Here is a 13,591-nt window from a genome sequence, read left to right on the forward strand (position 1 = left end):
GCCCTACGCTTTCATGGTCAAGAGCCACTATGGTGTCGTTGGTAGGACCAATAGGTCAAACAGCACCTGTCCCATGTCGGTTTAGGCTAGGAAAACAGCACAGGAAGGAAGCACAAACCTCCTTCTCATTGCACCTGCCAGTCCTTGCCGCCAGCCAGACACCTGGAAATTGAGTTCACAGCAGGGAACATACTGTACATACTGAATAGTTCCCCAAAGGGCCTGCTCACAAGTCCTCCCCAGCCTAACCCACCTTGCAGAGTTGTTGTGAGGGTACAACTGGAGAGGGGTCCACTCTGAGCTCTTGAGTGAAATGGATGGATAAAGCTCCAATAAAAAATAAAAATAATTTTATGCATTATCTTCCGTTGCTATATCTGAGGCGAAAGGGCCCAAAGGGCACAGAACAGAATGATCCCTGACATCTCCCTGCAAAAGTACAAAAAGTAAGAACAGAGAGACTCTAAGGATAATCTTATCTCCCCGGCACCGATAGCCTAATTTAATCACCTGTAGTTGGTAAAAGAAAATCTGCACTTCGACTGACTCCTCCTTGGGGGTTCCTGACGGTTCCCCAGGACCCCCGTCCTATTTGGGCACCCGGTCTGAAAAGCCCCGATCCCAGCCACGACCCGTTTCTGAAGCTTAGCCCAGCCAAACGCAGGGATGGGGGGAAAGTTCAATGTCCCAGACAACAACCCGCCTCGCCTAGGAAATGGCCGAGCCCCCGGCAAGCCGCACGAGTTCCGCGCCCGTCGCCGCACATGTGACTAGTCCCCGGGCGGGCGCTGCTGCTGGGAGGAGCTGCCAGAGGCGGGTGGGCGGGCGGGCACTCCCCTCTTTGCCCTGCCCTGCCCAGCCCAGCCTGATTGCGGCGGGGCGGGGAGCCGGCTTGCCTCGCCTCGCCGGCGTGTGCCCAGCAGCCGGGCTCCAGGGGCGCATTTAAATGCCGGCCGGGGCGAGTGCGGAGCAGCGCCAGGTCGCGATCACCACCATCGCGGGAAGAAAGCAGAGCCCGGCGCTCCCGCCTCGCTTGCCCGGTCCCCCCTCCCGCTTTCCTGCGCCGCGATCAGCCTCGGCTCGGCGCCGCTCCTGCCCAAGGCCGGCCTGGCACCATGAGATCCATCCCTGCTCCCGGGATCCGCTTCATTCGCTCTTTCCCCAGGGACAGCTGGTAAGGAGGGGAGGCGGTCGGGGGCCGTAGAGTGTCGGGCAGGCCACCTTGCTCCGGCGAGCGCTGCGCCCGGTTTACCAGGGATCCCGTGGCGTTGGCGAGCCTGACCCGGCGCGCCGTGCTTGGCTGGGGCGGGATAGTCGGTGATACCCAGGCTTTGGGAGGACGGGAGGGACGCCCACAAGAGGAGATGGGAGAGGAGACAAACACGGAGGTCAGGATTGGAACAGGGCTGTGGGGGCGCCAGTGGGGGGCAGGATCGGAGTGGGAAGGCGCCCCTGCAGATTGTGTCGCGCCAAGCTGGCTGGGCTTGCCCTCCAACCACGCGAGAATCCGGCATCCCAGTCTTTTTGTTCTGTGCCGTTTTGCTGTTAACAAAGAGCGCGTTGACCTCGGGCAAACAAAGGCGCCCTTCTCGACAGAGATGCCGCAGAGATGCTTCCCAGCCAGACCCGAGTCTGACATAATGTTTTGAGGGGGGGGGTTCCCCCTTTTGGGGAGGGAGGAGGCTGGGTGGGGGAATGTATGCAAAAACCACTGCGATTTTTGTAGGGCCCTTGCTTCTGTATTCTCACCAATCCCCCAGAAGGGAAGGCCATGTGTACTTTTTGCTTTATTTGTTATTTGAAATAATAGATTAGAATGTAATGTAATTTGGACTGGTAGACTGGAATGCATTTACTTGGTCTGAGGACAGGGGAGATAACTCTACACAGTCAATCGCCCTACTGCTTGGGAGGAGATGGATGGAGCATAATGGCAGGGGAAAGGAAAGGAAAGGTCCCCTGTGCAAGCACCAGTGGTTTCCAACTCTGGGGTGATGTTGCTTTCACGTTTTCACTTTTTACGGGGAGGTTTGCCATTGCCTTCCCCAGTCTTTTACACTTCCCCCTCCCAGCAAGCTGGGTACTCGTTTTACCGACCTTGGAAGGATGGAAGGCTGAGTCAACCTTGGACCGGCTACCTGAATCCAGCTTCCTCCGGAATTGAACTCAGGTCATGAGCCTCAGTTAATTACTCTCATCATTCCACAATTAAGGACACATCTGCCCATCAGATTTTGACATATTTATTTCCTTCATTATGTTGTCCCCTGCAATTAAACCCAAACAGATGGTAACCACATAAACTAAGCTTGTTATTCCTGATTGGTCCTTGAATCTGTTAAACATCTTCGTTATGCTTCTAATTTACTGCTCACCCTCTTCCTATATGTATGGACTGGTAATTTCCATTTCAATGTATCTGAGGAACGGTGTGTGCACACGAAAGCTTATACCTTGAATAAAACTTTGTGGGTCTTAAAGGTGCCACTGGGCTCAAACTCTGTTCTGCTACTTCAGACCAACACAGCTGCCCACCTGAGTCGACCTTTTTGAAGCTCTCTGTGCTTGTAATTGCCACTACTTCCAGTGAATTCCGCATGTTAAATACTGTTTGGGTGAAGAAGCACTTTCTTTTTGTTGTTCTACACCTACTGCTCATTAATTTAATTGAATGGCTAGGAGTTCTTGTATTGTGAGAAAGGGAGAAAAATGCTTCTTTCTCTACTTTCTCTATCCCAAGCATAATTCTGTAAATCTCTGTCATGTTACCCCTCAGTCATCATTTCTCCAAGCTAAAGGGCCCTAACCTCTTTAACTTTTCTTCATAACGAAGGTGTTCCATCCCTATAATCATTTTAGTTGCCATTTTTTTGCACCAATAATATCTTTTTGGAGGTACAGTGACCAGAACTGTACACAGTATTCTAAATGAGGCCACACCATAGATTTATGCAGGGGCATTATGGTGCAGGCTGATTTGTTTTCAATCCCCATCTAATAATCCCCAGCATAGCATTTGTCTTATTGCAGTTGCACACTGGGTCAGCATCTTCAGTGAGTTATTTACCACGACTCTTAAGATCTGACTCCTGGCCTCTGACTCTAAGATATCTCTCCTCTTCAGAGTTTGCATTCACATGTACAGGCTGTACACACATGGGGAATATGCATGTTGCCCCTGTTCACACAACATGATGAAAGTGTGTTTTGGGAGGATCAACTGGGACATGCTGTTATGCACGGGGGAGGGGGGGGCGGTGTCCAGTTTGTGTGATTCTGATGTTTGAAAAGGGCTTCATAGGTGGTGAATTCCAGACCCAAAGGAGTTCTTAGCATTACTGGACCAGGGCTTTTTTTCTGGGGGAACACAGTGGAGAAAAAATTCTAAAAAAATGTTTAGAAGTTCATGAGAAGTATCCATATGTTTCTCCTTTTCCCTCTTGAGTTCCAGCACTTCTTTTTCCAGAAAAAAAGCCCTGACTGGGACAATCTTTGAAGATGTGATATTCTGACATAACTTGATGTGGAGGCAGTCATCTGCAGAGGGGAAATAGACTCAGCCTGTAGCACTCATCTCCTAACAGACCAGGGTTTAAGTGGATCAGAAGGTGGAAAGGGAGATCATGTTCAGCACGCTATCCAGCATCTGTCTCACCTGCTGTCTAGCATCTTCCAAGGGGAAAAGTCAACTTAGGCAGGAAAAGGTTTGATTTATACAAGATGAAGAACTCTTGATGTTCTTATAGACAGATTCATGGAGGCTAGATCTTATGCACGGGGGTGGTGGGTGTCCAGTATGTCCATGTCCATGAAATGTCCATGTTCAGAGGCAGTTAACCTCTAAATACCAGTGCCTGCAAGGATAGGTCTTGGCCTCTATGCCCTGTTGTTCGACCTCTAGAGGAACTGGTTGGCCATTGTGTGAGACAGGGTGTTGGACTAGATGGACAACTAGTCTGATTCAGCAGGAATCTTCTTATGTTCTTTTGCTCGCTCATGTAAGATTCTGCTGGTTTATGATCTTTATTTTCAAAGCATTTATAAGACTTGCATTGGCATCTTCATGTGCAGCATTCCCATAGGGGAGGGACGGTGGCTCAGTGGTAGAGCATCTGCTTGGGAAGCAGAAGGTCCCAGGTTCAATCCCTGGCATCTCCCAAAAAAAGGGTCCAGGCAAATAGGTGTGAAAAACCTCAGCTTGAGACCCTGGAGAGCCGCTGCCAGTCTGAGAAGACAATACTGACTTTGATGGACCAAGGGTCTGATTCAGTATAAGGCAGCTTCATATGTTCATATGTTCATGCCCCCTTGGAGAAGAAACCAAGGTGTGTGGCATGTTTTAAAAATCTTACGAATGGGGTTGATATCTTTTATGTGTTCTTACCTGGTAGGTCAACATGTATGAAATGTAGGGCATAGAAGAAACTGATATCTCAGCAGGGTTTCCTGCATCTCATTTAAAGGATTCTTAGCATATGTGCCAGTCTGTTTCAATACAGCCTCTATGTACCAACCCATTTCTCACCCCAAGCCACTGGTTTCTGATGTACACATGAAGAATCACATGAAAGGGCCCAAGAGTATGTTTAATACTTTAATTTAACACCAGATCTCTCTTCCACTAATTAAATTTTCACAGAACCCCTTTGTTGTTGCTTTGAAAGCTATTTCCAGTATAATATTTTTTTGTTCACAGGATAATTTTGATATGATTTCTGTGATGGTGTACCTATTACAATAGATTTTATAGCAACAGTTTCTGATCAGGGCACTGGATTTCTATATACTTCTGCAGATTTTTCCTTTTCAAATGAGACTTTTTCTGTCTGTATACTGCTCCATAGGAGTCATTTTAAAGCACTCCTGTGGATGTGAACTGGCCTAAACCTAGAAGCCAAGAGATGGTTTAAAAAAACCAGAAATCTTTGTTTATAATCCTTAACTTGATGACACTTTTGCTTCAAGAGAGAGCAATCCAGTTTGGGTACCTGGTGGCAAAGCAAGCAAAAGCCCTAGTGTTCCATTAATGTGTATGTTAATTGTCACATACATCTATTATAGACTTACAATTTCACATATCTGCTATATTAGCTCACAGAAATGTACAAGCATAGTAGTTTCTTCCTGCTAGGTTCTATTGAGTGCCTGTAATGTAACATGAAAACATGAAGCAAATGTTCAATGCAGCTGGGTCAGCTGAGTTTAATCTCACCTGTTCAGGTAGCACAAGGAAATTGCATTTCTGGCTGGAATATCTTGGACTAGAAAAAGGTGATTGTGTTTATCAAGTTTGGCTACGGCATCTTTCTTAGGAAGATATCTAATCTCAGTTTAATTACTCCTGACCTCGGTAATTAGCCTGCTTTCTGTGGTAAGCAACTGCAGTGAGTCTTGGTAGAAAAATCTAGTTTCAGAGACTGAATATCCAGATAGCTGAGTATTCACTTCCCGCTGTTTCCGGATGCCATAATATAGTGATCTGATCATCCCTCCAGAATGCTATTGATCAAACATTGAGCTGCTTGATAAAACATTGAGCTGCCTACCAACTATGTATGGCTCTGCTCAGCTATGTATGGCTTTGCTCACTGTGCTGGATTCCTCGTCTGATGAAGTGTGCTTAAGAGCACACGAAAGCTTACGTTCTAAATAAAAATTGGTTGGGCTTAAAGGTGCAAGTTGACTCCTGCTTTGTTCAACTGCTTCAGACCAACACGGCTGCCCGCTTGGATCTATCTGCTTATATATAGATATAGACAAAGCATTTTGCAAGTTGTTCATATCAGATCTTGCAAAAAAGCAGTTAATGTCTTGTTCGCATCTACATATTCATCTCCCCAAGAGTGCAGAATTCATCATAGCTTAAGCAGACAGAACTTGCATATCAATTCAAATGCCATGGCATGCAGTGGAATCAGTTCATAATACACCTGCAAGTTATCAAATTGTACTTGTTCCACACACCAGACCTTTGGACTATCCTTCTGCAGCCACCGATTCTTGTCCGAGTCAGCTCTTGCTTATTTATATCAGGAAGCTAACACTGCCTGTTTCTCTGAGAGAAGGGGAACTTGGCTAAGAATACTGGACTTTTAAAAAAAGACTATTCGGGAGTTTTTAAATCCTGCATTTCCTCTAAGTAGTGCAGAGTTATGTATATGGCTCCATACTTTAGATCTATCCTCACAAGATCTCTGCAAGGTAAATCAGGCTGAAAAAGAGAGGGGAGGGACTGGATGTGAGTTTTCTAGCAGAGGAGATTTGAACTCAGCTTTCTGTGGTCCAAGAGCGACACTCTAACCACTGTGCCGCATTGAATGCAAGGAATGTCAAGAAATCCAAGTAGAGTTTAACAAAATGTTTATTCAGGGCTGATTCATTCTCAGTGCTTTATTTTTAAAACTGTTTGGTATGATCTTTCATGTGGGAGGTAGTTAAAAATAAAATCATATGCAGCTGTATATTTATGGGTGTCTCTGCTTCCCATGTTAATCATTGCAAATCCTCATTGGCCATATTTTCCTTACACACTGAAAGCAAGTTTCATGTATGTTTCTTAGAGCAGAAATAGTCTCTATGGTGAAAAAGCTCCCTTATAGAGGTCAAGAGGATCTGTTATTGGCCTGTGGCAGAGCGGTGAAGACCTATGGAGCTGAATCACCTTCTTACACATTTGCTGCTTTTAGGGGAGGACCCATGGCTCTGTGGTAAACCATCTGCTTTGCATACAGAAGGTTCCACGTTCAGTCCCCAGCATCTCCAGTTTAGAAAGGTCAGGTAGTGGGTAATGTGAAAGACCCTGGAGAGCTGCTGATAATACTGCCCTTGACAGAACAATTGTCAGAATCAATACCCCCAGGCAGACATCCTTCTCTCATGTGCCCTCACCTGGCAGGGAGGGAGAACCGGCATGAGTGTGGTAGTTCCACCTTCTGCCTCCGCACCAGAAGAAATGCTTGTGCATCCACGATCAGTGAAGCTGATTTTGGAACACTGCTGATCAGGCTTAATTTTAGATGCAGCAGAAATAGAACACTGTTGGGGAGGGGGTGTACTGGTGGGCACCTCTTCCATGCTTTCGCCATATGGAGGCAAGCAGCACACTCAAGCCCAGTCTCTTTCCCAGTGCTATGAGTGCCCACACGAGATGTCTGCTTAGAGCAAGGCAGCATTGTTTATAGGACTACTATTCAGGGAACAAAGAGACAAAATGGGGATTTGAACATGGGCCTCCCAAGATTCTGACCTGACCTATTACACCATGCTGGCTCTCTCTTGAACAGGTTATCTGCTGTGACCTGCATTTTCTACTCCAAGCAGCATTCTCCAGGATAACCTCATTTCCTGTACTCTGCATTCCTGTTTTGCATATCTGGCTCCCTTGGGGCACATGACTGGGAAGTCCTCATTCCTTTGCAAGTGCTGCTTGCTGTCTTCCTTATTAACCACACCACCCAATTTTGAAACCTTAGAAGGTGTTGGGAGCATCACTTTGGGTTCTGTTATCTGATTATTCCTGTGGTTTTGTGCTATTCTCATGCCCACTGGGTTCTTCTCATAGTCCCAGGAACAGCACCAGACTGAAAATGGTGGATTGGTCATTCTTTGGTTCTCGCTGTGCTTCCTCCCAAGTTGGATTAATACCCCTGTCTCCAACTATCTTCTGATCACACTCCAGGGTGTCTGCTAGATGCCTTTCCCAACACAAACTGGCTTTGCAACAGTGTTCTATTTCTGCTGCATCTAAAATTAAGCCTGATGCTCTGCAAACCTTCCAAGGCTCATGCCTGATATCCATCTAATTTGTGGCTCAGCCAGACCATGGGAGATCATCACCAAGAAGGTATTTAACAGTCTGGGACTAGAGTTGCCAGCTGTGAGGACTGGCTGCAGGGCTGGCTTTCTGGCTTCAAAGAGGCTCTATCCCACACAGAATTGTTTTTATAATTCCTGTTATGTGGCTACTGTGTGCTTCAGCCAAGCAGGATGTGTTTCTCCAGAAACAGGACTTTGGAAAAGCTGGGCTAGCCTCGGGAATAGATAATGATGCCACTTCTTCCTGGACGAACAATATTTCCTTGTAGGGTTGCCCACTCCAGGGGAAATTCCTTGAGATTTGGGGGGAAAGCCTGAAGAGGGTGGGGTTTGGGGAGGGGCAGGAACTGTAAGATATAATGGCATACAGTCCAGCCGCCAAAGCAGCCATTTTCTTCAGGGGAACTGAAAAAACAGCACAGCAAAAAAGCCATTTTCCAGTAAGGCAGATTTTCTTACCTGCTGAGCAGGAGCTGAAATAGTTGCAGACAATTTATGTCATCCTCTTAGGATTTTCAAGACAAGAGACAGAGATGGTTTGCTGTTGTGTGGCCCTGCACAGAGAGACCCTGGACTTCCTTAGTGGTCTCCCATCCGAGTACTAATCAGGGCTTACCCTGCTTAGCTTCCAAGATCTGACAAGATCGGGTTAACCTGGGGCATCCAGTTCAGGGCCCTATGTACCTAGAGTGTGATAAATCGTGAATGAATTTAGAAGTAAATAAACAAAGTTCAACGTGTCTGCTCCTGCATTTATGACATTAGTCTCAGCTTGTCAGATTCTCTCCACTGTGAACCTTCCCTTTGCAGTGAGTGACTCTTGTCTCTTTGGGAAAAAATCATAGGATACCCTGATAGCACTGGGCCAAGAGCAGGTTTTATTCCTCCATTCTGTTTCCAGGCTCTTTTTGTCTTCTTAAATTATCCCTTGCTGTGGTAGAGTCACACCCAAGCTTTACTAATTAACCTACTGAGCCACCTAAAGGAAAGAAAGCCTAATTATCATTAGCTCACCTACACCTTATTGTGTATCTGTTTATAGAGTGAACTGCCTAAAAGAGGATGGGGACTCTTGCAGTGTTTAATAGGTGAGGGGCATGGAGAAATACATTGGACAGGTTCACCTCAATGCAGTGCTTTCTGGTTTAGGTGGTCTGTTCATCTGGATTTCTTATTTTTTTATAATCTGAGACTAAGGTTACCACCTCTGGGTTGGGAAACAACAATAACAGATACTGGAACAACGGGAGTAACAAATCCATAATATCAGGTAAACTCACCGTGCTGGCAAATTATTTTGTCTATTAAATAGTATACAAGTCTTTACAGTTTTATAAACACCTCAATATTTTACACAACAGCTTTTTGATAACACCAGTGTAACAGACACTTAACAATGGTTACAAACAATTTTCCAAAAGAGCTGTGACGATGCTATATGAGCATGTGACTTCAATATGGTTGCAGTGCTTGCAAAAATTCTCTCAGTATTTGTCCCCTGACGGTATTGAATGTCAGCACAGTCTGTTTCGGTCCTTTCTCAAAGGATGTGTATTCTTGGAATATGCGGTGTCTTTATTGCTGTCCTCTGTCTTTCCTCATCGTATCTCACTGCACTGACCAGCTCAATTAATCACTTGTCCTTCTTTTAGTACATCATAATTCAAGTATTCTGCTCACTTTTCTCTATGCATAGTGACTTTCTGGGTTGGGAAACACCTGGAGATTTTTAGGGTGGAGCCTGGGAACAGAGGGGTTTGGAGAAGGGAGGGGCATCCTCAGGGTATAATGCCATAGAGTCCACCCTTGAAAGCAGCCATTTTCTCCAGAGGAACTGATCTTGGTCATATAGTGATCAACTATCGTATTGGAAGATCTCCAGGGGCCACCTTGAGGTTGCAAACGCTATCTGGGATTCACTTTCAAACCAACTTCCCACTACTTTCCCTTCTCCAGCATCAAGTGCAGGAATTGTATATCAGTTAACACTGAATAAGTTTAGGTTTTGATTTTTCATATGTAGTATTTATAACTAGATAGCATTTCTGATTGACATGGTCATTTAGCACACTGTGCAGAGGCAAACCCAAATGTGCCATGGAGCCTCCCAGAACTTCTCCCAACTCAATTCATTCCTCCTTTTCACTCCTGGCTTCATGACCCACCCATGAGAGAATCACAACCCTCTGGTTGGTCTCATATCTAGATAATTGATCCCTTTGATGAACCATTCTTTCCATTACAAAGTTTCTCCTAATGTTTAGCTGCCATCTCCCTTCCTATAATTAGATCCCATTTTGCTCCCCCAACTCATCAGAGAACAGTTCCTTGTCTTGTTCTCTGTGACAGCCCTTCTGGTATTTGATGAGTGTGATATCTCCTGTTAGTCTTCCTTCCCCCTTTCCTTATAGAACTTTGTTTTCAGACCAATAAACAGACAGTAGTATAATGCTCCTGTATAAATCTATAATGAGGCCTCATCTGGGGCAGTGATGCTCTGTATTTTTGGTGCTTAGGAGCCAGCAATAGGAGAGCTGGAGTTCTGCGCCCACTGGCAGACCTCCTGATGGTACCTGGATTTTGGCCACTGTGTATGTACCACAGTGTTGGCCTGAATAGACCACTGAACTGATCCAACATGGCTTCTCATTTGTTCTTACCAACTATCTCTCTTGTCCTGTTCTGTTCTGATTTGTCCATTCCAAATTATGGCAACCAGAACTGGATGCAGTACTCCAGATGAGGTCCGGCTAGCACAAAATGGAGTGGAACTATTGCTTCTTGTGAATGCTTCTGTGTGACTGACCTTTACTGAACACAGTCTGTGATCCTTTGGTTATGCATTCACCCATTTATCGCACTGCCTTAATCCCAAGTTATCAATAGCCTCTTGGGTGTAGCTAGCTCATTTCCAAGGCAGCCTCTAGCAGATTTCTACCTGTCTACCTCTTTCTCTGCCTGCTTGTGTTGCTCATGTCTGTGTTATGAAAGATGTGCTAGTTAATGTGTTGTTAACAGGAAAACAAACACCATGGAAGAGGTATTGTCATTGCATAGGGATGGGGAAAGTACAAGCCAGGTGATGAGGCTGGACCAGAATATCCCATAAAACAGATCTTCTGTTGTACAGGTTGACTTTCTATAAGGAAGGCACAGTCAGATGAGATAAGGCAAAACTCCACTTCTCACTGCTTGTGCTCTGGATGAGGTTGATGCCCTGAGAGTGAGGGAACGAAGAATACTTACAATCCTATCTTCAGCCAGAACATTGCTTCTTGCTTCTAATGCCTCTGAAAATATAGGCATCTTGCAGAGTGCCTAACTAGGGATGCCAGGGACCAGATGAACATGAACATATGAAGCTGCCTTATACTGAATCAGACCCTTGGTCCGTCAAAGTCAGTATTGTCTTCTCAGACTGGCAGCGGCTCTCCAGGGTCTCAAGCTGAGGTTTTTCACACCTATTTGCCTGGACTCTTTTTTGGAGATGCCAGGGATTGAACCTGGGACCTTCTGCTTCCCAAGCAGATGCTCTACCACTGAGCCACTGTCCCATCCCCTAATGCATAAGGACCCTGCCCCCTTATTAATGAACTGCTACTGAGATGCAGCCAGTGAGCTAAAATGAAAGTCGGGCCAAGAGACCAGCACAGGGATGCTCCAGGAGTGATTTTTTTTTTGTCTGTCAGTGGCATCGTCCATATTTTTATTTATTTTACTTATTTAACACAGGAGTCCTCAACATAGTGCCGGTGATCCCTACTGACATCTTTCCTGTTGCCCACCAAGAATTATTAGAAAGTGGACAAGACCAGATAGGGCTCTTGCTCAGTAGTGCTTCTGATTGAGCACTGGAGAGTTGATTGGCAGTGCAGATCTTTAAATATGTCGCTTTGGCAGCAACCACCACCGCAACAGAAGGATCTTCACTGTGTGGCTAAAGGTAAACAGCTGCTGCCATTTTGCAGCTGGCTATACCTACTGGTTTAGGCATTTTGTGGCTGCGCCTTCCACAATGGATCAGAATTTCAAAAGTTCTCACAAGCTCAAAAAGGTGGGGGACCCCTGATTTAAAACATTAGTATGCCAGCTTTCCACCCAGCTTAGGGGCCCCAAGGCAGTGTATGTTTCCCACATTAAGTAACCAAAATCGTAGGTTAATAAAGTGCCACCAACCCGACAATATTCATGTGTACACCTCCACAGAATCCAGTTGACCGAGGACCATTGTGAATACACATGCGCTAACGTGTAGTTAAAATGTGTTGTTGTTTTCTTTCTCTGATCAGGATTTCTGTGCTCTGGGATTTATATTTTGTTTGAAAGCAGAAGTGAAATGAATGAAAAACAGAAACTGCCTAGTTGTTTCCTGAAAAATATGACAGTCTAGCAAAGCATGCTTTGGTTCAGCAGTTTGGTGTTTGCAAGCATAAAGAGCCTTTGTTCATTCACTGTCATTTTGAATCACATGACATTTGTGTATAGTGGCTGTAAAAATTGTGTGTAAAGTGTCATCAAGTCACAGCTGACTTATGGCAACCTCATAGAGTTTGTCATTGTCTGCCGCTGCGTAGTGACCCTGGACTTCCTTGGTGGTCTCCCATTCAATTGCTAACCCTGCTTAACTTCCAAGATCTAACATGATTGGGTTAGCCGGAGTCCTCCAAGTCAGGGTACTGTATAAATTAGGGGCAGCCAAAATTTAATGAAAGCATGTGAAAAATAATCTAATTTAGAGAGATAGTTCCCAGATGTGTTCCTTGGAAGTTTGTTATTGTTATTCATTAAGAACGCATTAGTGACTGATGGGGGTGGCACATAAGCATATCAGGATGTGAATGTTCCCACCAGTCTTCACCTAAAAGGCACAGTTTCAGAGGCATGTTGGGCATGCTGTACAGTACTTCCTCCATTTATACAGAGCAATGGAAAGACCCAGCAGAACTCCCTTGTTCTGAATGGTATACCTTAAGCCACTTCCCAGAATCCTTTGCAACACATAGAAGTTCTGTGTAGTGGACATTCAAGTGTTCCCTGGCAAGTAAATTCTTGCTCCACTCAAATGGGGCTGGCAACCAGGCAGACCTACCATGGAGGAAATACAGCAAGATCAAGGGGCACCAGAGGTTAGTGGAAAGTATCCTGATGGAGCATGAGTTTAACAGACACTTGATGCAATCTCCTAGAGCCTTTTGACAGGGACCCATAATTGAATTGTTTCTAGGACAGGCCTTCAATTGTGTTATGGGTGGGAAGTTGACAAGTGTGGGCCCAGAAGGGGTTACAGAGGCATCTCATTTTTCCCTCCCCCACTATTTCCTCTTTCTTTTCCTTGAGAGACCCCATAGTCTCTCCCCGTTTCCTGCTTCTCTCCTTCCCACCCATCAGCCAACCTACCTTTTTCTGCCCCACTGTCTTCAGTGTTCATTGTGTTCACCTTCTACTCAGGAGGTGTACTGGGTTCGGGGCTTTTTTATTTTAGCAGGAACTTTGCATTTTAGGCCACACACTCCCGATGTAGCCAGTCCTCCTGGAGCTTACAGTAGGCCCTGTACTAACAGCCCTGTAAGCTCTTGGAGGATTGGCTACATTAGGGGTATGTGGCCTAATATGCAAAGGAGTTCCTGCTACAAAAAAGCCCTGGGTGTAGGATACCTCATTCTCCTGTAGCTCTTCCTCACACTGTTTACTCTTTCCACCCTCCTGACAACACTAATTTTCTCACCTTTCCCTGCTTCCACAGCTATCACAGGAGTTGTCCTTGAAAGGGCAGCTG

The 13,591-nt window shown here is 45.6% G+C and overlaps 1 protein-coding gene across 2 annotated transcripts in view; it reads left to right on the plus strand.

Annotated features, from left to right (window-relative positions):
* Positions 1-1,031: 1,031 nt before the first annotated feature.
* SLC37A2 (solute carrier family 37 member 2) overlaps positions 1,032-13,591 on the plus strand; it is a 55,031-nt gene continuing 42,471 nt past the window's right edge. Inside the window, exon 1 of one of the 2 annotated variants that reach the window (XM_060250589.1) lies at positions 1,032-1,174. In XM_060250589.1, the coding sequence (XP_060106572.1) occupies positions 1,116-1,174 (59 nt within the window). In that variant the 5' untranslated portion in view covers positions 1,032-1,115. The remainder of the gene's footprint in view (positions 1,175-13,591) is intronic. The other variant, XM_060250588.1, reaches the window with a different exon arrangement.

The sequence above is a fragment of the Heteronotia binoei genome, chromosome 12 (assembly GCF_032191835.1).
Source record: "Heteronotia binoei isolate CCM8104 ecotype False Entrance Well chromosome 12, APGP_CSIRO_Hbin_v1, whole genome shotgun sequence".
Taxonomy (NCBI): domain Eukaryota; kingdom Metazoa; phylum Chordata; class Lepidosauria; order Squamata; family Gekkonidae; genus Heteronotia; species Heteronotia binoei.